This window comes from Manacus vitellinus, unplaced genomic scaffold (assembly GCF_001715985.3).
Source record: "Manacus vitellinus isolate BGI_N305 unplaced genomic scaffold, ASM171598v3 scaffold_2_pilon, whole genome shotgun sequence".
Classification (NCBI taxonomy): Eukaryota; Metazoa; Chordata; class Aves; order Passeriformes; family Pipridae; genus Manacus; species Manacus vitellinus.
Genome location: NW_021940208.1, coordinates 29,692,340 through 29,716,706, shown reverse-complemented (window position 1 = coordinate 29,716,706; position 24,367 = coordinate 29,692,340). Strand labels below are relative to the sequence as shown.

Below are 24,367 nucleotides of genomic sequence, written 5' to 3'. Positions count from 1 at the left end.
TGAATGCCACATCCCTGGAAGTGTTCCCCACCAGGTTGCACAGGGCTTTGAGCAACCTTGACTAATGGAAGGTGTCCCTGCCCCTGACAGGGGAGTTGGAACTTGATGATCTTTAAGGTTCCTTCCAACTCAAACCATTCTAACATTCTGTGATCTTCTTTCACACATCTTTTTGGTCACCTCTAAGGTTGTGTACACCTTTAGCAAATACCACCTTCATGTCCACATCTTCTGTCAAGGAATTCAATTGCTCACTTACATTCTGCATGCAGAACCACCTCATTTTATTTACTTTGAAACTGCCTCCTGCTAGGAGACAACTGCTACTCGCCAGTCTTGTTTCTCAGCTCCTTTGATCCATCATTCAAGGCTCTAATTTGCAATGCTGCAAAGGTCTGAACCCATCCAATGTGATCATGCTGGTAGGTGGGTGAACTGCAGTAATCAGCAAAATCCCTCACAGAAGACAAACACAATTTGTGAAGTCACAGTCTGCAACGCCAGGCATGGCTGACATTCCTGGCATTTCTCAAGAGCCATAAGTGAAAACCAAGAACTCTGACACGAGCCAAAAGCACACTTCGGCTTAGTTCAGTAGTTCAACAAGCTCGACTTGGACACCACTGAAGGACAGAACAGCATTGTGGGATTAACTCCCACTGTTTTGTATCAGGTCTTGTTCTCAGGATGGTGACTGTATGACAACAAATACATCAGTTTGCTCAGACAAGCATAAATGTTGGAATACTCATACACTATACTGAAACAAATAGCCAGACCCTAAGGACACCAAGGATATTTACGCAAATTCTTATAAAATTTAACTTCAGTTAGTGCTGACCTAAATTAAATCCATATCCTTTTTGCTGTTGTACTAGTACACCTTCCCTGTTCCTCCACAACATTTATTATAACCAGTATAATATACCTTAAAGCAGAAATTGTTGCTTCTTTGTGTTTCAACAGCTACAAATGGAGTCTCACTGATTACAACTCCTGGAAAAGTACCGAAAAGCTTGTATTTTAAGTTTTGTTGTATTTACCTGCCAACAAAATCAGTTATATTTCCAAGACAAAACCAGTTCCTGTGGCTTGAAAATGGCAGAATCCATATTTAAGTTATCTTCAACACTGAGTTTCAAGCTACTATTTAAATTAAGAATTACTGTTTTACTCCTCTTGACAATCATTTTTCATTTAGAGTTTCGCTTTTGAAGTATTATTAATGTATTTTAACTGATTGAAAGAGGATAAACTCAAATGTACATTGAGCAGCTTTATATAGCCCCACGTTATAACATAAGAACTCTGTGCCTTTAACAAAAAATTGCTGATTTTATCACATGAAGTTTAGTGTTCTATCATAGTGCTTACACTGAATTTCAAATATTCCAACACATGTATAAACACGTGAATCCTTTTTTTTATTACAACATCAAAAAATTAAGTAAGTGTGATCTACAGACAATTCAAATGTTGTGTATTTTTGTCTGCAGTCAAACAAGTACATTCACAATTAGTAAAATTGTGAATAAAAATAAGTCATTATAAATAAATAGGTTATTATAAATAAATCAATAAATAAGTTGATACTATACTGTCTGTCTACATGCTCAAAGCTTAGGCAACACTATATACTCAGTTCCTTCACATGCAACTTCCACTTAACACACTTCCACAAGGACAGCACTTCTTTACATTTGCTGTTACATGAGAATGCATGCCTTTACTGTATCATTCCTAACAGACCGTACAGGCTCAGAGCAGCAGCTTTTGGGTATTTTTATTGGGGGGAAGGAGCAGGTCACACTTTATATTGGCACAAATGCTTGGTTTTCACAGCTTCTGTCACCACTGACAGCACTTACAGGTAGGTGCAAGCAACGCCATAAACAAACAAGAGCTACATACATATATTTGGATTTAAAATCACTTGCTTATCATCATACGTGATCAAGCAAAGCCAGTTCTCAATTCTCTTTTCCTTTAGCTGTGTGTGTAGCTTGCTATATTCCTTTCACATTTAACATAAACCAGCCTGCAGGCACTGAACAACACTGCTTGAATCACCAAGCACTGTTTATCACAAGCACTAAACAAATAGGATTTCTGTGTGGAAAAGTGATCTAAAATGATAATATGCAAAAGGAGTTCAAAAATAGTTTAAGTAAACTTGTTACACATACATCTTGATTCTTGCATATTTTGACTGTAACCATAGCATCATTTGAGATACTATGGATACTAAAATTTACATGGGCTCAATCAAGAGGAACACTTCACAGAGGGAAAATCCATGAGATCCTGTTAAATAATACACTGTCACCCCCAGCTCTGTTTCTCTCTGAACTGTGAATCATTAAAGGCTGGAAGAAGCCGGAACAGATTGCCCAGAGAGGTGGTAATATGCCTCATCACTGGAAACATTTAAGGTCAGGCTGGACAGGGATCTGAGCAACCTGATCCAGTCGAAGATGACCCTGCTCACTGCAGGGGGTTGGACTAGGTGGGCTTTGCATTGCCTGTCTCCAAATGTTTATGAAGTTGAGCAGTAACACTGGTACCATCTTGCCTTTTATAAGTGGTTTACAACCATCCCATTAATAAATGTGATTTAAAATATCATACATAATACTAATGATTTATGACATAAGTTTAACAATGTAAAAATGTGATGAAATTTTTTTAAGGATATAAATCAAACAATTTCTGAATGTTATTTATCTCATTTACCGCCTTCACTTTCTAGCTACAAATAAACCTCACACAGTTGTATTACAGTAATACCCAAAGTTTTGTTTCTAAAATATTAAATATATGTATCATATGATATTAATTTATCATATAATTTATTGTTGTCTTTTATTTATTTATGTAATTATTTATTATATACCATATATAAATTTAATGTTTATGTTAATATTTATATGCATGCAATATATAACATAAATACCAATAAATTATATATATAGTATATAATAAAATGCTACATAAATACATGAAAGACATCATCTTCACCTCAGAAGTACTTGTTGTAGGCCAGGATAAAGTGGATTACCAGAAAAACGGAGTACTCAATTATCTGAATTACTTGAGAGCTAGTTTGGTAAAGGTCATCTGAGTTCCACAACAGTTTTGAGGAAAAAAGTGAATAAGCAAATAATCACAACTGACGGATAAGAATCTTTTACATGCCCCAGGGTAACCCACTACCATCACTAAGAAACTGAATCCACAGCCAGCTTGATTCCATCAAACGGGTTTAGCACTCATCTTGTCAGCATATTTAAACAGCCCACAGCACACAGTAATTCATTCTTCTGGCTGAAGCAAAAAAACAAACAACTAAACATGTGGCCACCTTACATAATATTCACAGAACAAGGAAGAGGCACCACGAGTAAAGAGCAGACAATTCAATAATTCAAAACCAAACCCGAACAGAATAAATAAACCACAAAACCCAAACAAAACCAAGGGTGCATTCCTAAAACTACAAAACAACCAAATGTAAGTATCAAAATTCTGATTCATTTTAGCAGTTAAACTTTCAACATCCATTTTACCTGAGTCATTACATAGCAGTGAGTCTGTTTCCAAGTGGTATAAAGTACTAATTTTTAGAAAGTAGCCCTTCATAACCTTAAAACCACACGACAATTAACACAGAATCAGACTGAACAGGTTTTACCAAGTAATTGAGAAAAATGGCAAGCTATAAAAACCACCTTGGATTCAGTACAAGTCTAAAGCCTTTAACATTTCTAGCACTAGTCTTTTGACATGCTTGAGCCAGTGTAATAAAAGGCATCTCAATTTTACAAAGAATTCCCTACAACAGAAAACAAAACTCAAACCCTACTTCTAGCCAGACACAAAGTATACACTTGTGATAACATCTGATCCTGAAATACCATTCAAAAGAAGTCAAATATTGGAAAAAGCATATATCTCCATGTTAAAGTGTCCAAAACAGTACTTTCAAGAAGACATTTTGAACACCCACTAGCACTAGTCTTACGTTTAGGAATTGCTTTTAAGAAAGGTAGGGGTGTGAGATTCTTCCCACCCATCTCCTATCTGTGCAATTAGCACTTTCGAGTGCCATCCCACTCCCAATACTATTTAATATGTGTGCATCAGAGATAAAACTTAGTCTTTATGGACTGCTTTTATGACTGCTTAGTTTATGCAATTGAAATAGAATAACAAAACATCTGGAAGTTTGCTACAAACTTTCCAATCAAAAAGAAAGAATTCAAAGTAAAAAATACATACAATGAACCTAAGTAAAAGAGTTCAGAAATAAATAAAACAATCCAAAGAACATTTCTAAACCTCTCCCTTCTCATTTTATTCCCCTTCATTTAAATAAAAAATGTTAATAATTTAAGCTTTAGGTCACAGCAGATAACCAGTTTATCAAGTTATTTTTCAATTTTATGGTATCCACCAGATATTACAAAAAAGACTTTTTTTTTTTAATCTACCATCTTTTTTTTAAAGTAAAACTGAAAAGCTGCAGTGATAAGTAATTTTTTAAGTGCTTCAAAGAAAGTGTCCATACTCACCAGCACTGCCACTTTCTGATTTTTCTTCTGATTGGCTTTCTGGAAAAAAAATAAACAAAAAAAGGAATCAATCTTTCTGTGTTGTTTATTCAAAATTACATCTGAAAAGTGGGTTGGAAAGCAAAGAATGATAAATTACGACAAAATCGCAATCACTGGACTTGATTAATATTTACAAATTTACTTTCTGAAGAATAATTTGCCACTAGTAGCAACAAAAGAATTCCTTTAGTGCCCAAATTCAAAATGAGAGAAATGAAAGAACTCTATTACACCTCTGACTGAGGTCTGCAAGAATGAAGCTGCATATTTATGCAAAATCAGTAGTAAGATTATGCTTAAGCAAAGCACATTATTAATCTATCTCACTGGTCAGCCTAGATAAAACAAATACAATTTTTGTATATTAAAAAAATAATCAAGGTTTTGCAAAAGAATGCTCTTAATAGGCACTAGGTAGATTTTTGAACTTGATCAACCTCTTCTCTACTCTTTTTACAAACCACACAAAAATTTATTTCTTCAACCTTTCTCCTTCCCGGTTGTTTGTTGTCTTAGTTTAAAAAGACACAAATGTTTGCTAAGGAGGGCGGGTTAGGAAGAAACAAGAAACCAAACTCCTCCAAGTTATTCTAACTTTGAAATTAAGAGGCTTCAGGTGAAAGGTGTGGAAAAGGAAAATAACAGCTCTTTATTAACATATATATAACAAATCCAAATAAGCAACAGTGGTGCAACCAAAACTTTCAAAACAAGTCCTGCTTTCCCAGGTGGTGGCCTCTGTGGCTCCCTGTGAGATTCACGGGCTGTCTGCGGGCTGTTCCCGGCAGCTCAACAACTGCTCACAGCCACAGGAGCAACGGCGGCGCCACGGCAAAAAATGAAGGGGGATTCTCTTTTCAAACCTATAACATTTGTCCTCAAATGGTACCATATTATAGCCCATTTTATCTGTTTGTCACGTATTTGTACTTGTCAAGTACACCAAATACACATAATCTGAAACATCACCTCTTCCACAGAGCAGAGAATCTTAAGTATGAAAGAAGGAGAAACAGGCACAGTGCTGCAGAGTGACTTGCCGAAATATTATCACTCAAGTGAATGGCAGGGTCAGATTCAGAAACAGTTTTCTGCAAGAAATTCCAATCCCAAGTTTCAAGAAATGGCAGACAGTAGATGTATTTTGGTGAACTGAGTTCTAACACTTACACAGTCCTATGAAATTAAACCCCTACATAAATTTGTCAAGCTTATATTTGACTGTTCCTCCTACATTTCTCCTTTTTACACATCTTCTAAGGCAGAGGATATAAAGAACATTTTCACCTACCCAAAATACAGTTAAAACCGGTAAAATATACTTGTCTTTGGCTTTCAACTCAAACAAGTCACAGCTATTTACTTACAGACAAAACTGAATTACTGCTCTAACTCAAAGACTAATTTTTTAGTTGTTAGGTTGATCATTTCTGCCACTTACAGGTTGAGTATTAATAGAATTGAAAACAAGAAATATTTTAAAAAAATCTTTTTCTTGCCACTGATTCTTGCTGGCTTTCAAGGCTGATGTCCCTCTTTTCTCACTGAGATTGCTGACAGCCTGAAGATTAATGCAAATCTAAAAACCAGTCTCCCACCAATCTTTCTTTCTTTATACCAGGTGGCTGTCGTTGGTCTCAGCAACTGAAGGCATCTGCTTTTTCAATCAGAAACCATCACTATATAGTCTCCTCCGAGCTATGAGCCTTCATAAAGTGAATAAAGATTCCTGATAACTTTCAGATATACATGCAGGATAGCCTGTTTGCAGAAAACCCTGCATTTTCTTGTTGACACTATTTTTGGTGTGTATTTAGCACAATTACATCATAATGTTATTACCCAACCAATACCCTAACTCAGTTGTAACTTAATTAAGGAAACATTCAGTACACGAGATGCAAAGAGGTTAATGAAGAACATAAGAACATACCAAGATATGAACACCTGTCTGGACTGAGATGTGAGATGCAGCTGGGTTAAAAGCTGTTTCATTTTTAACTCTGTTTCAAGGGAAGACCAGTCACCTAGCCAAAACTATAGCCAAAGAATCACACTTAAACATTGCTAATAGCATCTCTGATTCAAATAACAATACATGTATATTATGTCTACAGGGGGAGTGTACTTGTCACAGATAAAGGTCAATAGGTTGGGGTAGGTTAGTTGGGTTTTTTTGTCCTTGCTGGGGGTTTTTTTGCTGTTGTTGTGGTGACAGGGTGTTGGGATATTGTTTTTTACATGTACATCCGTGAAACTGAAAAAAACAAAGATATTTTAAGTCAATAAAGCAGGCAGAAAGACTATTCTCATCACAGTGAGCTCGTTCTAACATACCATATAATCTGTGTGTCATATCCTCAATTGTTTAAATTTGTGTAGGAATTAACAGTCTGTAGTTTTAATAACAGAAATGAAAATAAGATTAGCTTATCCCTGCCAGCCAGCTGAGCCTCCTTTACAGTAATTTTTTAATCATCCAACATGCATATAAAGTAATTAAATAAATATAATTTCCATTTTTTTTGCCATGGAGAAGGGGTATGATGTAAGCAGTTGCAATTGTTTTCTAAATGGACTTTTTGACACAATAATACACACAAAATTTTGAGCCATCAAAATGATGTCTGTAATTAGACTAGCTTGAGTCACACATTCTGCTCTTCTGATCACAGGTTTCATCTTTATGATCCTCAAAAATATTTGGAAATTTGCATAAATGCCAGAGATCTGAAAGGCTGCTGTTATTTCTATTTCTTTTGATCGTGAGGCTGCTGATAGGTTTTCTGTTTCTGCTAACAGTCCACAAAAGACTAAAGTACACAACGGAACAAAGAAGCATTAAGTAAGATCCCAAAGTGTTTTGCAGGCTGGAATATGTGGTTAAGTGACAGCCTGAACAGAGACAATTGGGAAGTACCGTTATAGTAGACAGGTAAAACATCAAAACCCCTCAGCAGGCTGTGCTAAGATGGCGAAACAGCGAGGGTGTTTATTTCCCAAGTAACAGTTTGATGAGGAACTTCAGAATTCAAACATTTATCTAACAAGAGTGGAAGTAGTATTACAAGGCATCAAGATCCTGAGCACTATGTATTTTACCGAAAATAATTAAGTGTAATTAAAGAAGTAGCTGCTTGAATGAAAGATTTTCATTAGTGTTTCTTCCCCTCACATTACTTTAATGGTTGGATATATCTGATATGTAAAAATACATATATACAAAATACAGAATAAAAACCTCCGAATATTCATTTTCACTGAACACAATTGTGCATTGTACATTATACGGCAGGTGTGATTCATGTACAAACTCAGAAAAGGTCCTTTTGTAAATGAGAAGCTGCATAAAGGGAAAAAACCCAACAATTCAAAACAGTGGGAGAATTTTCAAGGAATGTGGGAATAAAGAAGCTGTTCTAAGGTATATAGCGGAGTTATGTGTTTTACTGAACAAGAATACAAAAGAAAGAATTGAATGTCATGAATTGAGTTTCTGAAAGAGAAGACTCAGAAAACAGGAGAAAAACACAATGCTAAAAGACAGAAATGTTCTGTGAAGCATGAAACAGTGAGACAATCCATGCACGAATGCTGCTCAGAAGCAAAGCTCTGGCAGGTATTCTGTCAATGGAATTCTCTGAACATGTTTTACTTTCGGCAAGATTGAAAGAGCACGAAAGACTTTAAAGACACAAAAACAGACATTAAGGCAATCCCACTTATGAAGGGGGAGTTGTGAAGATATATTCAAAATTTCAATAAAATGAATCATCTCACCCAACTTTACAGAAATATCTTATACTTTATTTGTGTCTACATTGTAAAATCTTCTTCTCCACCCATCAGTCCTTTACAGTTTGGGATGCAATTGCTTGCCAAGGTCTGTGTTTTCCCAAGTCACATTAGTAGCGCATTTTTCCAAAAAACAGCTCAGTAAGAAACATTTATCATTATCTCTAACAAAGCCGCATTTTTCATTTATATTTAGATCCTGCAAACCTAAACTACACGCTGACAGAAAAATTAAGCATCAGGCAATTAAAGCAGGAAGGGAACTAATTTAAAATCACAATCAGAAATGTTTGCTGTTAAATGTTTAACAAAAGAGTCTTCCTCTTCCTTCAACCAAGAAAGAAACTGTTAAATTACAGCACTATCTTATGCCAGGGTGTCTGCCAGTAGGAAGCTCAGAAAACAATTTTAACCAAATATACTCTATATACCAGGCCCATGAATTGCCCCTAGATAGTTTGTAGCTATACATAAGATAGATTCCTTTTATTCAATACATTAAAATATAAGCAAGATGCTCTCCTTTCCACCCACCCTAAAAATTACAGCTATGATAGCTGATGACAAAGAAAAAATAAAATGACTGGAAGCACAAATAGCATTGTTGCATAGCAACTGTTGATGTACATATGGTCATGTTTATGGAACAGAATGTAGTTCATATTTAATGCAGAAATAATACTGAAACCAGCCTCAACAGCAAGACCTAGACAGCAAGAGACAACTGTGCTTCGGATCCCTCTGCAGACATGAAGGAAGCCACACTTCCCACCAGCTTTGCTACACTGATGCTCAGGAACACCATCCCGCAGGCCTTAGCGATCTACCCAGCAATGAAGACAATGCAGTGTCTCACATGTGCAAACAGCCTTGCAAAGGAAGCAGGAACTACTACTTTCAGATTACATTGTACTACTCTGTATTACTCACTGGAGCTATTTCAAAATACAAAAACAGGAAAAGAAAAGAAACGGGAGAAACCCCCAGAGTTAGTCCAAACAGAACGTGCAGCATGTGCAAATAGACCAGATTTTTAATAGTATCTGGGATGGGAGCCGTTTTATCCAGCTTTATATTAACTCAGATCTAGTACATACACTGCAGAAGACCAAAAAACCAATTCATTAGGTGTTGGACATAACAAATTGCACTTCAGAAAAGCCTGCTGCTGTCCATTAACTAATACAGGACACCTAGAGATGCAGAGGTTTACAGTGAAAGAACTAAAGGATTTCTTCCAGTAAAACAGGTATTAGAAGCAAGCTCAGTTAAGACAAAGCAAAGCAAACCCCATAGAATATCCATTCAGAAGTCTAGAAATTACATCATACAGAAAATATTAAATTACTTGTCAAATTTGATCTTTTTTGCTTGCTCTAAATGACCTGATGAGTCGATGTGAAGTGCTGAATTATCCAGAATATGTGAACTCCCTGCAGCGTCTTCCAAAATTATAACATACTTCAGAAAGACCATAAGAAAGACACTACAACATAAGGATCACAGGATTAAAGGACTGTACACAGAATAGATCTTAAGGCATTCAATGTGCTCAAAAAAACGAGTGGAGGGGAATAAAACACAAATGCACAAACAAATAAACCACACCCTTTACAAAATAAAACAAACTGCTTTATGCCATTTGCTCCATTTTAGGTAAATTCAGTCCTCAAGAAGGACTGAGAGCAATAGTGCATGAAGCACTTTTTTATTCATATTTCATTTGCCTAATTCCCAAGATGTATCCTTCCAGATGCATGACATCTGCAGTTCCATACCAGCTTAATCTCTGGCCCATGGTTCAAACAGCATATTGGTTCTGTTACATGGTACACTTCACAAAAGGAAGAGGAATGGGACCACCAATGCTTTTCAGAAAAAATGTGCTAACTATAATATGAAGACAAGTACTAGGTCTGTGAACCTACAAATTAATGAACTTCAGCTTCCTATGACTGTCTCTTACTGTGGATTGACTGATGTGCAAAGATGTGTAAGGTTTTTTTGAGTGTTTTTCCATGGTTGATATAAACATTGTGGGTTTTTCCATGTTGCATGGAAAACAGGGTAGCAGCCTTTCTTTCAGCTGGGATATCCATACAGTTTCAGACACCTATTTCCACACTAGCCATAATTCACTATGAAATTTGTTGAAATTAGTCATGGAGCTCAAAACATACTGGAGATACACATTTAAAAACACAAGTATGGCTGCGGAAACACAGTGCCAGTAAGGAATCTGCATGGAATTTGGAATATTTGTGTCACATTCATTTTTACAAGCAAAAGAAGTCAGGCAAGAAAAGCTCAATAAAGTTTATGTTTGATTGCACTCTCAACACCAACTTAAACACAACAGCAAGAGATTTTAGCCATTTTGCACCCAAACCAGTTCCATGAAAACTCACTGACTGTATGTTAGGCTTGCTAATCTCAAGCAAAAACAATTTTGACAGGGTCTACGCTTATTCAGTGCTTCATTCCAAACATTTCTCATGTCACTAACTACCCTTTGCTCCCAATTAAAATAATAACTTCTACTCAGTAGATCCATAGCCCTTGAATAACATTTTCTGGTTGCTAAGAAATGCAAAATTTTTAACTAATTAAATAAAACAACTGGACAGGTTCTGAGTATCTAAAAGTTTTGAGACACTGGTATTAACAGATGATAGAACAGAGATAAATGGGCATCTTCTAACTACCACATAATGACTTTCATTCCAACTGATGACAAATACTCCACAATCCAGGTAAGCATCAGCACTCACTGTAGTTTAAGTTACTGTTAGAGGTTTCTGAAGCAATATTTTGTATCAAAAGTGTTTGGGATTTGCAGCAAACATGCAAAAGTCACTGAGTGTATATTCTAAACACATCTTCAAACCCAAAATCTCTTTCTTTTGTCAAGCATTCTAAGGTTGGGGCACAGAGAAAGGAAAAAGGATGAGGTACTACTAAAATGCTTGGAAAATTCTTGAAAACTTGCTTCCTATCTCTTTCCACATTTGTAATCTATGAATTACAAATTCCAGCATTTTTAAAAAGTTGCAAGTCATACACAGAAAAATACAAATTTTTTAAAGTGAAAAACCAATAACACTATCACATTAATTTCAGAGAAAGGGATAACAAATGAAAAGCCCCTGTGTTGTAGCATAAGTGCTTTTATACCTAAACACAACTGAGATAGCCAAGCTACTTGTACCTTAATATCTCACTGTTCAGTCATTAAAGCTTTAAAATAGATTTTAAAAAGGAGGTGGTCAAACCTACTAAGTATTTTAAGTCTGTCCTATGAGTTACAATTCTCCTTCCTTCATTTATTTATCACACTGACATCACAGCAGTTATTTGCCAGCCTATGAATATCAAAAAAATCAGAAGCTGGTCACACTGTAGTTTGCTGCCCTGCAGAAGACAGAGGTAACAAACAATACTAGTATATTTGTCTTCTGGAAACACTGAAACCTACATTCCTGAAACTGGGATACCTTCTGCAGACAATGAGATATGCTCTGCAGACACCTGCCTTCTCACTCTAACATCCAGAACTTGCTCATGTAATTCCAGTAGAAAACCTTACAGCATAAGGGACTTATATACAAGGCAGTCTGCTGAACTTACTGTACAGTATAACACTACCACGTCTCTTAAGTCTGACATGCAGTTTAGGGCATACAATCTTGAATATCCTAATCACTCATACAGCTACTGATCTGAAATTAAGGCAGGCATCTGAAATCCAGTAAGAAAAACTATAACCTCACTGCTGCTTGGTTATTATGACCTTATTAAGCTTCAATACACTTAAACCATGTATATACTTCCAGAAAATGTGCTGAACAGATGTGTTTATTGTTCAAAGGCATCTGTTCAACTGGATAGAGGAAAAAATCAACATTCTTATAAAACCCTATTCATAGCGGAGACCAACTCAAGGAGAAAAAGAAATACTAGTTCATCTCAGAAACACATAAGAACACACAAACATTTTTCGCAGTGAAAACCCTAAATGGGAATGTACACAATGTACCGCACTCTGTATTGCACTCCACACTCTCTGTTCTCTTCAGCAGACCCACAGCTGAACTGTACATGATAACCCTTTGTGAAGAACATAAATCAGTTGTTCAATCACATGAATAAAAGAGACAGCAGACACAAAAAAATTACAACAGTGCTCTGTATGCAGACAGCAACAAAACACAGCCAAAACCTTACTTCCAAGTCTTCTTCTTTTACAGCATTAAGTTTATTGAAATCATAAATAATGGAATCATAACAAATAACTTTAATTCTAACTTACCTACTGGAGTTTCTGTGAACACAGTTAAGGTCTGTCCTCCCACACTTTGCAAAAGAAATGGATGTTCCCTTGGTGCACTGACTGAAGCAGGTTTTCCTCCAATATCATTGATGCTTGCAAGCTCTTCATTCAAAGTAAATGACACCTAACAGTCACAATTGCCAGCGTTACTAAACAGACTCAATTACACTGTTTTACTAGTTACAGGGAAACAAAAAGAGAGAAAATACAAGTAGTATAGCATATTTCCATTTCAAAAACATAACAAGTGGGATAAGAGTCCTAGATTAATCTCTTGTTGAAATACAGAATTTAAAGCTTTCATGTACTTAATAAAATTTACTCAACTTTTAAAAAATTGTAAATTACCTCCTCCTTAAGTCAGAGAACAATTTGATTAAAATGTAAGGCATAATAAGTTTTCAGCCATTGCACAGTATGAGTGCTTAAAAATGTTTCACACAGCCAGCTGAGTTCCAGAAAAAGTGCTAAAGTATCACAAGTGTTATTAGCCTGGGACTCCTGAATTTCATACAGCCTGGAAGAGATTTAAACATGGCTCCTTTGCTAAGGAGTGGGGGACTGGGCAACCAGAATCACAGGCCACAGAAAGAAACTTGAAGAGGGATTTTTCAGACCAGCACTGTGTGCTTCTCCTGTGCATCCAACAGCCTTTAGCACTAACACATCTCAAAACGTTTAGAAAGAATGTTGTCACTATGATTGCTGCTTACAGATGGGTAAACAAACTGAGGGAACAGACAGACCAGATGGAAGTCCCACAGTAAGTCTACAGGCAGAACTACTAGCAGAGTTCTCTCCTCATGATTCTATGGTACAGGTGTAACAAAAAGTATGTGACATTAGAAACCAACATGCTCTAAACAATTTTTAGAATTCAAAATATAAACATTCATAGTCTTTTTAATTAGTAAATACTCACTTCCGTTCTTCCTTGATTTCTGCAAAAGAAAATATTTAAATATTTAAATATTTAATAAGTATATAAATATTTAAAATATTTAACAACGTTTCCATAACCTAATTCCTCAAGTTTAGCTTTCCTGATAAAAAAGAAAATTCAAATTCTAGCTTTGTTACTCATCTTCACTCCTGAGCTGCTCAACATTTTTTTTATTCTGGTGCCCAAGAATACACGTGAAAAGTCAGCACATGAGAACAGAAGCAGCAAAACACATGTAAGTTAAAGAAAATTCTCCAGTTACATTTCTTAGGTTTAAGAAACCAAACATCATGTAATGGGATACAGTGACTCCCTAGCATAATTTTGTACAATTTATATTCCTAATCATATACGAGCAAGTACCATTCAGGTATCAGAGAAATATGTACATTGTTGGCAAGAAACTGGATTATGTATTACAATAGCTGCAACTATTTTACTGCAGGTAACTTCTTCTAATAAATGAAACCAGTAAAGGTATACTAAAGGCTTACTTGACAATCCTTAGTTTTCCCACTTCACCTCTTCCTGAAGCTTTATTCCACTGTTGTGACAGGTATTTGGGGACCTAATCAAAGAAGACAGATTTCACAAAAAGTAGATTTTAAAATTCTGTATTAATTGCGTATGTGTATATTCTTCAAATGCTTTTACCCTGACCACTTCAGAACACAGTATGAGGTAAATGAATATAGAGTCATAGAATGGTTTGGGTTGGAAGGGGTCTTAACAGTCATCTAAGCCCAATCTTCCTGCAATGAGCAGGGACATCTGCAACCAGATCAGGTTGCTTAAAGCCTCATCCAACCTGACCTTGAATGTTTCCACAACTTCTCTGGGCAACCTCTGCCAGTGTTTCACTAGCCTCTCTCCAGGAAAAAAAAAAACCATGAACCAAACAATCACAGTGATGAGAATATAGAGAACTACAAGTCAAAGACCAAAAGGTGTCTCTGAAGGGAAGGCTTAGAGTTTGGAAACCTCAGAAATGCTGAGCAGCAGATCACAGCCCCACTCTACGAGATGTCCATTTCACCAACAGCAGAACTACCTGAGGCAAATCTGCCTCCCATCACTCATTCCCACACCTCCACTGTATGGGGAAAAGTCTTTGTGCAGTTGGTCATTATACAGAAAACAGACCAATCTGCCTGGGAGATGTGGGGGACTTCCATGTTTTAGCTGTGCTGATTTTGTATTTAGCGGGTGGAACAACCAAATGAGCTTCTCAACCCATTTTCCCAAACATGCACAAATTAGAGGTCAGTACAAGGACAGGAATAAGGAGGCTTAACGTGACACATCCAAGAATTAAAAGCTGTTCCAGTGATGTTAACTCACCTACACACAAATTCCTTCAGTTACAAAGATTTTGGTATCTGCAGCATCGATTGACCTGGGCTCATAATGGACAATAAAGGCCTCTGGGAAGTAGTGTGCTCTTCAGAACTTTGCAGCAATGTTCTTTACTGTACAGCAAAGCTTATTGTGGCTCACACAGTCCATAGCTACTGAAAACATCTGTGCTTACGTAGAAAAATGGTGTGAGGCACAGCCAACGAGAAACACACTAAGCTATGCCTGTGGTATTTTCTGTTTCAAGCAGTAAAGAAGCACTTTGAAGTCTGACTTTGCATAGAATAAAACAAAACCAAGTTTCACTACAGAGCTGAGAAGGCAAAGATGATGGTCCAAGAACTTGTTGACAAAAAGAAACCTGCTAACTTCCTAAAGCTCAAATTAATTTAACACTAACTTTGCATTTACCTATTCTTCAAAAACTCCAGAAGATATCCTGGAACTGGTGTTTAGCACTTTCCTTTAGACTCACAGCACTCCTATAAAGTACTGTGGAATACCTAGAAAATCCAGATGTCCTCCAACTGTTCAGACTAACTGAATGTCAGTCCAGGTTCCCATAAAGTTCAGACAGTGGGTCAGAAAAGACCACAAAAGCACAATAGAGAGCCATGAACTGGCACCATCTATTAATATATATTTTTCCACAGTTTTCAAAGTAGTAATTTCCTACAGCAGATTCCATACCAGATCACATATAATTCTCTTTCTAAGGCCAAGATAAATGCTATGACATGTGCTCCAGTTGACTCAATAGAAATATTATTATGTACTTGCACCTAACCTGTATTTAAGTTATACTGCCAGGTAGTAAGGCAGACGCACATTCAGTGTGAGTGCACAAGGAGTAAAGGACAGTCATGCTCTTAAAATCACTGACTTGCTATGTAATATATTCAGACAGGAAATTTATTTAAGAGGTGGCAGATCAATCATGCTTTTTTCAGTTGCAAGGGAAAGAGCCTCAAAGAGTGCATTTAATCATCTTTCTGCTGGCCTACCTGCAATCAAGGGCTATGCAGAGAAAGACAAAGGGTTATGAAGGACTGTGATCAAAGGATTACTTCCAGCTATCCACAGATACTTCAGATAAAACCAGACAGTACTCACAAAACCACATAATAAACTCTGGAATACCACACTAATGTCATAAACAATTACAGGAAAGATTAAATAAAGTCTTACACGCTGTAGACATCTTATTTTGCCCCTTTTTCCTAACTTCAGCATAATAAAAGTTTAACTTATGGAGAAGAGTCAGTTTTCAAACTCTTAATACCTGAAAGAGCATATGGAAAACAAGAGCAACCTGCTTTTACAGAGCAGAATTTTCAAAGATCCCACAACAGGATTAAGGCTACTGAACGTTTTCAAGACAAGAGGCCTTTATTCTGAGGTTTGTTGGTAAGAATACTCTTCTCTCAAAAAAAAATATACACTTTAATCACTAGAACAAATCTGACGTACTAAGGAGCATCACTTCAAGACCTCTTCACACTGCTGCTTTCCTCTTGCTACTCACATTGCACAAACACGCTCAGGCTCCAGTACACAATGCACCCTGCAGACAGTGTATGACATGAGGGCTGCTGCTTCACACATCTTTCAGCTTATTCACAGCTTCCTATCCACCTTCAAGAGAAAACACAAAAGTAGCCCCTACCTATAACAAACTACTTCCACTTTTCTGTAAGAAACTAAATTAGCTCTTTCTCTATATAGCAATCCATATGCAGTGTGTACATCAGAAACTGAGTAAGGCTGCTGTCAGGTTCTATGTTTTAATTTTCCTTTGAACATACAAAAATAATTACATAAAGATATCATCTTTCTAACTATAGATAAGTGCAGCACATTAAATAAAAAAAACCTGACCAACACACAGGGAATAAAAAATTGACAATTCTACCGGCTAACACTAAATGGGCTTCACTTTACCACAAGTACATAACTAAAAGTTCTTATAGTATTTCTCTATATTAGCAGAAAAAAATACAGCTGCTTTCTGGACTTGTACTAAAGCAACTCACTCTACGGTACCTCCTTTTACTGCTCATGTTTCTAAAACACTCATCAATGCGTTTTTATTGCCTGTTAAGTAGTCTCCCTGGAATAATTCCCATGCTAGCAGAATGCATGCTAAAAGGAAATCAAATAAGTCAGGTTTTTTATTCCATCAGAACTGATTGCTCCCTCCCTCAAAGGAAGAATAAATTCAGCCTCATTATCCCAGCTAGTGAAGACAGTACCTGTACTGTGCCTCTGAGTGTTTTAGAAGTCCTACTAACAAGGATGATTGTTTCAAAGTTCAAGTCTGAAGGAAATCAAAGGATAAAATCGTGCATGTCCCTTGTTATGGTCCATCAGTGTTAGCCACATTTTAATATTTTTTTATTATCACTATTATACAAGAAGACAGACAAATGATAAGCTCAGAACACATACACAAAGGATTACATTAACACTTACTTGGAAGAGTAATCTTTAAGCGTTCGTTTTAGTCCCATTTTCTCTTTAAACCAGGCAGCGCTCTCTACTCACAGAGTGGTACCAACTGTAAGCAGGCACGTGCCTGAAAATTCCTGGCTTGCTTTAAGAAACACCAAACTGTATCAGACTAGAGGACAAGTAAGTTTAGTGTCCTGTCTCCAAATGCAGCCAACAGTGGATACTTCAGGAAAAACAGGAGAAAATACGAAGAAAAGATATTTCCCCAGCATGCTCTTCTAATTTCTAGGATGTTTTAGCAGACTTGGGTTATTGCAGCATATTTATTTTTAATCCCTCAATTCAATTTTCTTGCCTGAACTTGATTAATGGCGTTTGAGCTTCTGCAATTTTGAAATTCACAACTTCTTATTGCAACAAGTTCCAAAATTTAACTAGATATTGTGCAAAATGGTACCTGCTTTGTTTGCTCCAAGCCGCATCAGTCGAATTAATGACACACCTCTAATTCTTGTGTTCAAAATGACTCTTTCCTATTCATTTTTGCCTATTCACTTCTTCCTTGTCCACACATGACATTACTTATTACTTCAGATCTCTATAAGATCTCCAAACTAGTCCTCTTGCCAACCTGAAAGGTAATAACATATTTAGGAGCTCCCTCCACAGCCATCATTCCTTGTTCCCAAGACAATCCCTGGTACTCTCCTCCGTACTGTTTCTAGGTCACTGTACACTTTCCACAGTGGGGAGGAGGAGACCACAAATACATAGAGCATTCCAAATAGAGGCAACATGATGGTGCAATAATATTTTCTCTTTTGTTTTCTGTATCCTTTGTAATCACGTCCAATGTTGACTCTGCTCATCTGACATGACATTCCTAGAGTTACCCACATATACTGAAAACCTAAATTTCTTCTTGAATGACAACAACCAGCAGAGACCAAACTGCTGTGTATGTATAAGTAGGATAATGCTTCTCTCTGCACGTCAGATTAGATTTTTCAACTCTATCTGCCATTTTATCATCCTGTCACTTGGTGTATCATGATATACTTCTGCAGCTTTCTCCTGTCAGCTTTCCTTGATACTGCCTTGGGTAGCTATTACAATTATAGCATTATGCAGCATTTATTGTGGTTTCATGACACTCGGGTGGCAGTACAAGACACACCAGAGACTCCAGTGTCATTACAAAAGAGGGAGACAGAGGCAGCGATCTGCCCACCAAAAATTCTGCACAGCAAATCAAGTCTGAAATTCCCCATCATTTATAAGGGCCATAATAAGATGTTTTGGTAGCTGAAGTATGATGATGTCACGCGTCCCTCACCACCCAGGACCAGTATTTGGGTACCACCCTGTCCCCACAGGTTCTTTGAAGTGGATGGTCTGAGCCTGTTCCTAAAGGAGGAAGGAGAGGAAGCGCCAGACATAAGTGTGGCCCTGCATCAGACAGGTCTGATTTGATGATCTCAGTATCTTTTCATAGCCCCTTCACTACAGCTGTACTTCTCCAGCACCAAAGGGAGCTGTAGTGACAAGATACTGACATTCACTTTCCTTACTGGTTTTTGGTTTTTTGGGGGGTTTTTGTGGGTTTTTTTTGGGCGCACTCAAACTCTCCTCAAGCCTCAGAGTTTTGGGGAAATAAAGTTACGCTGCCATGTTTGTTACTTGTAACAAAGCACCAGCCAAGGACAAGGACGAGATTTTTTACTGTGACGGTGGTGACACACTGGCACAGGTTGCCCAAGAAGGTTTGTGGCTGTCCCACCCCTGGAACTGTTCAAGGCCAGGCTCGATGTGGCCCTCAGCAACCTGGTCTAGAGACAGATGTTCCTGCCCATGGCGGGTGGGGGGAGGTTGGGTTGGGGAGGGGTTGGGCCAGATAACCGTTAAAGCCCATCCCGACCCTTTCACATTCCACGATTCTATGACGGCCCCCGGTACCCAGCTTTCCCTGCGGTGCTTCCTTCACTCAGCAGGTATCCGGGCCCAGTCCCGCGCTGTCCTCGAGAAGAGGCACCGGGGGGGGCGGCTGCCCCGGGGCACAGGGCAAGCCTGACGCGGGCAGCCCGGCCTCAGGCTGCGGGGACCCGCCGGCAGCACCCCGGGCACAGCGGGGCGGGGACGAGCGGAGGGGCCCGGCCGTCACAGGCCGCGCTGGGCCGGGCCCGCGGCGCGCCGGCGGCTCCTCACCTTCACCAGCCACATGCCCGTGTTCTGCTTGGCGCCGGTGAGGTCTAGCTCGGCCCTGTCGCTCATGGCGGGGCCGGGCGGGCACAGCGCGGGCCGATCCGGCAGCGAGAGGGGCGGCAGCAGAGCACACCCGGCAGACGGCGGCCCGCGGCGGACAAACTCCTCTCGCACTGCGCGGAGGGGCGGGCCCTCACTGTGTCCGTCAGGGCCGCGGGTTCGAGTCCCCGCCCTGGCGGGGCCTCGAGGAGGGGCCGGTTCCGGTGGCGGCCGCAGAAAGTTGCAGAATCGCGCAACCACAGAATATTCTGAGCTGGGAGGGACCCACAAGGATCATCGAGTCCAGCTCCTGGCCCTGCACAGGACACCCCCAAGAATCCCACCATGTGCCTGAGAGTGTTGTCCAAACACTTCTTGAACTCTGTGAGGCTTGGTGCTGTGACCACTTCCCTGGGGAGCCTGTTCCAGCGCTCAGCCACCTTCTGGCTGAAAACCCTTGTCCCAGTATCCAACCTAAATCTCCACTAACTCAGCTTCAGGCCATTCCGTCCAGTCCTATTAGAGCTCACCACAGAGAAGAGATCAGTGTCTGATCCTCCTCTTCCCTTCATGAGGAAGTTGTGGACTGCAATGAGGTCTCCCCTCAATCTCCTCTTCTCCAGGCTGAAAACACCAAGTGACCTCAGCTGCTCCTTATACAGCTTCCCCTCTAGGCCCTCCACCCCCTCAGTAGCCCTCCTTTGGACACTCCTGAGTAGCTTTATACCATTATCTTGTGGTGCCCAAAACTCCACCCAGATTATAGATGAGGCTGCACCAGTGCAGGGTAGAGTGGGAAGTTATTCTCTCCCTGTACAGGATAAGTTATCCAAGCACACTGAAGAACGACAGCAGCATGCGAAATGATCTAGGGGAACTGGAGGAGCAGCCTGGAGAGAGGAGGCATCGCCATGACAGTACTCTTCTGCATGAAAGGGAAATGGCCAGTAGAGGACCAGCTCCCAGGAAAAGGGTCAGAGCATCATAGTGTGCCCAAAGGTCACAAAAGTGAGGAAAACACAGTTGGTGAATCGCTTTCCTTGGATAAAAAGTAAAGAATTAAGCTTAGCTTTCCGCAAAGGGAACTCATGGGGTAGTGTTGGAACAGGGTGTTTGAAGGTGGGATAGTGTCTCGAACACTGAAAATGTTCTGTATCAGGAGAGAGCAAGTGCTTGCCCATCCTGCTTTGAAGTGGGGCGTATTTGGCTTAGAAAAACCTCTTTAAGTCCTTACTTTATGACTGTCCCTATGCATGGAGAAGTTTTCCTCTTTGCAATTTGAACTTGTTATTTCTCTTCTATCCATTGTGTTCACAAGAAAGGCATGGACTTTGGTTGGTCCTCAGGTTGCCCAGAGAAGCTGTGGATGCCCCATCCCTGACAATGTTCAAGGCCAGGTTGGACAGGGCTCTGAGCAACTTGGTCTAGTGGGTGGCATCCCTTCCCATGTCAGAGAGGTTGGAACTAGATGATCTTTAAGGTCCCTTCCAACCAAAACCACTCTATGATCCCGTGATTCTATGGCATAGAAAGCATTTTATTGCCTTCCTCTCTGCAGTTTTACTTTATCCCTTCACTATTTCCCTTTGGTTTGCCTCCACTTATAGTAAATAACCCCAGTTCGTTCAGCTCTGCCTCATAGGTCATATTTTCTAGACCTCTGGTCATGCCCATTGCTCTTTGAAATCCCCCCCAGTACAGATTTACATCCTCCTTGAAGTCTGATTGCTCAATATGAAGATTGTACTCCATCTGAGGCTGTACCAGCAGCAAGCAGAGAGTTCTTCTGGTACAATATGCAAGAAATTGCTCATCTAGCTTGCAGAAAATGATCTCAATATTATATCTCAGATATGATTGTCTGCCTTTCTATTTATAGGCAAGCATCTAGGTAACCAAGGAGGGCAATGCTTTTATGTATATCTGAAGAAATAACAGCTAACATTGAACTATTATGATTAAGATTAATTAAAATTAAAAACTACTTTTGCTTTTACATTGGAACTGTATTTATCTGCAGAACTCACCTGGGTGGGTGGGTTGAGCTTAATATTATTAGTCAGCTTTCAGTAGAAATTCAGATTTTATTAAGACAACCTTTCACAGACATACCAGATCATCTCCTTAAATGCTAACAAAAATGGAAGCAGATGCATCTTAACAATTGTAAAACCAGCCACGATTCCTAGGACTGTGCCACTTCCAAATATTGTAGGTCTAAGACCCTTAGGTTTTGTTCACCTAAAAAAAGGATGGATCTACACAGACAAACACCATCATTTTGCAGTTTGCTTTGGGTCCTACTCATAGAATCATAGAATAGTTTGAGTTAGAAGCAACCTTAAAGATCATTTAGTTCAAAACCCCTTGCCCTGCGCAGGGAAACCTTTCACTAGACCAGGTTGCTCAGGGCTCCATCCAACCTGGCCTTGAACATTTCTAGGGATGGGGCATCCACAGCTTCTCTGGACAACTTGTTCCAAAGTCTGACTACCCTCATTTTAAAACATTTCTAAACTTACCCTTTTTGCACCTTGTTCTTTCACTACAGGCCCTGGATAAAAAGTTTCTCCATCTTTCTTGTAGGCCCCTTTTATGTACTGAAAGGTCACGATAAGGTCTCCCTAAAGCTTCTCCAGGCCCCCAGCTCCCTCAGCCTGTCTTCATAGAGGAGGTGCTCTAGCCCTCTAACCATTTTAGCATCCTTCCTCTGGACCAGCTCCAACAGGTCTGTGTCTGCCTTGTGCTGGGAACCCCAGAGCTCGATGCAGTACCCCAGGTGGGATCTCAAATATTCCCCCAGGAAAAACACTGAATTAACAACAAAGTTGTCCCTCTGCCACCACTCCCAGCTCAATCTGTGTGCTCAGATCACACCCGCCACCACTTTTCAAAAAGAAAAAACAGTGGAGTGGATGTTTCTAACAGGAGTGACATTTACAGCAAAGTGGAGTCACGGGTTTACAGATGAGCCTGTGCTCCACCAGATGGGCCATGGAAGAAGAGGAGCTCCACTTGTAAGCAGCTCAGTGGCAGGTGACAGGAGCACGGCTGACCACCTCAGACTCCTTGGAGAAGGAATCATTCATATTCCAGGCAGAAAAGACAATAGTAAAAACCTCTATAAAAGCCTGGCAAATGGGGGTGGCTCAGCTGGCAACCCAGAGGGGAAGGCGGCCAGGCAGAGATCTCTCCTGGCTCCCTCCAGGCAGCCTTTCCGTACCTGTTTCCATGGAAACTGAATTTGAAGGGACAACAAGCAGGAAAAGAGTGCATTTTCATTAATTCATCATTTAAAATCTCAACCTTCTGTTTACCAGGGACACATTTAGTGCCATGGAGGAGGATTCAGGGGCCAGCTGCTGAGCAGCGGAGCTGTGAGTTAATCAACCATTTTCTTCTTGCAGGCATTGAAACAGATGTTATGCCTGAGGAGAGAGGTGGCCAAATTCAGACTTGCACAACCTTTCTCTCTTTTTTTTCCCTTGTCCAGTGAGGTGAGATAAAGAGTCTGCAACATCGTCAGCATTTCACAAAGTTTCTCTTTATCGTTTTTAGGACCGGGCTAATCACTGCATTCTAATGGTGCTGGGTGAAAACCAGCACAGCAGAAGAGGCAGAAGGCCTGATGCTGTCCTGTTGAAGCTGACGGGAGTTTTGCCAAGGGGAACTCGTGCTTTCCTCAAAAACTGGCAAGAATGAGGGGAGATGTGCTTCTGGAAGCTGGTGGTCCCATCTAAGATGTCAGTGATGGACACCATCAAAGAAGATCCACTGAAAACACTTCTTAGCAATAAAATGAAGCTCTTAGGGGGGAAAAAACCTGCTGGGTTTTTCCATAAGAGAGTATTCAAACCATTCAGTTGTATCCTCTGTGGAGAAATCCTTCTTTATAGCTAGATAACACTAAAGCAGGACACCTGGGAAGTCTCTTCAGCTTATTTTCCCAAGGGTGTCACCAGGGACAACACTCATGCACACACTGGTCACTGCTTTGTGACTCACAGGTTCCCACTGGAGGAAAGGAGATCTGGATATACAGGTAGAGAGCTGACCAGCAACCCCTGGAGGCTTTCTTTTCCTGAGCCTCCCTAATAGCACCAGAGGAACCTCCACAAAGACAGCTCTTGAAGATGTCATGATTCCTTTGCTCCAGCTTCACTGGTTTTAGTTGCAAGATGATTCGTAGAGTGATAGAATCATAGAATATGCTGAGTTGGAAGGGACCCATCAGGATCGTAAAGCCCAACTCCTGGCCCAGACTGGGACACCCTAAGGGTCACACCATGTGCCTGAGAGCATTGTCCAAGCACTTCTTGAACTCAGATAGGCTTGGTGGTGTGATCACTTTCCTGGGGAGCCTCTTCCTGTGCCCAACCACCCTCTGGGTGAAAAACTTTTTCCTAATATCCAACCTAAACCTCCTCCAACTCAGCTTCATGCTGTTTCCTCAAGTCCTGTCACTGGTCACCAGAGAGAAGAGATTGTTACTTACCCCTCTGCTTTCCCTTGTGACAATGTTGAAGACTGCAATGAAGTCTCCCCTCAGTCTCCTCCAGTCTGAACAGACCAAGTGACCTCAGCCACTGCTCATATGGCTTCCTCTCCAGACCTCTTCACCATCCTCATGACCCTCCT

At 39.7% G+C, this 24,367-nt stretch overlaps 1 protein-coding gene across 1 annotated transcript in view; it reads right to left on the bottom strand.

Moving 5' to 3' along the window:
* The window catches only part of GTF2F2 (general transcription factor IIF subunit 2), an 85,669-nt gene extending 65,833 nt beyond the window's left edge, over window positions 1–19,836 (bottom strand). The window contains exons 1-5 of the mRNA XM_029960943.1: window positions 19,694–19,836; window positions 14,176–14,249; window positions 13,661–13,679; window positions 12,718–12,862; window positions 4,572–4,610 (exon numbers count right to left, since the gene is read on the bottom strand). Coding sequence (XP_029816803.1) covers window positions 4,572–4,610; window positions 12,718–12,862; window positions 13,661–13,679; window positions 14,176–14,249; window positions 19,694–19,759 — 343 coding nt within the window. The 5' untranslated portion in view covers window positions 19,760–19,836. The remainder of the gene's footprint in view (window positions 1–4,571; window positions 4,611–12,717; window positions 12,863–13,660; window positions 13,680–14,175; window positions 14,250–19,693) is intronic.
* Window positions 19,837–24,367: the final 4,531 nt, after the last annotated feature.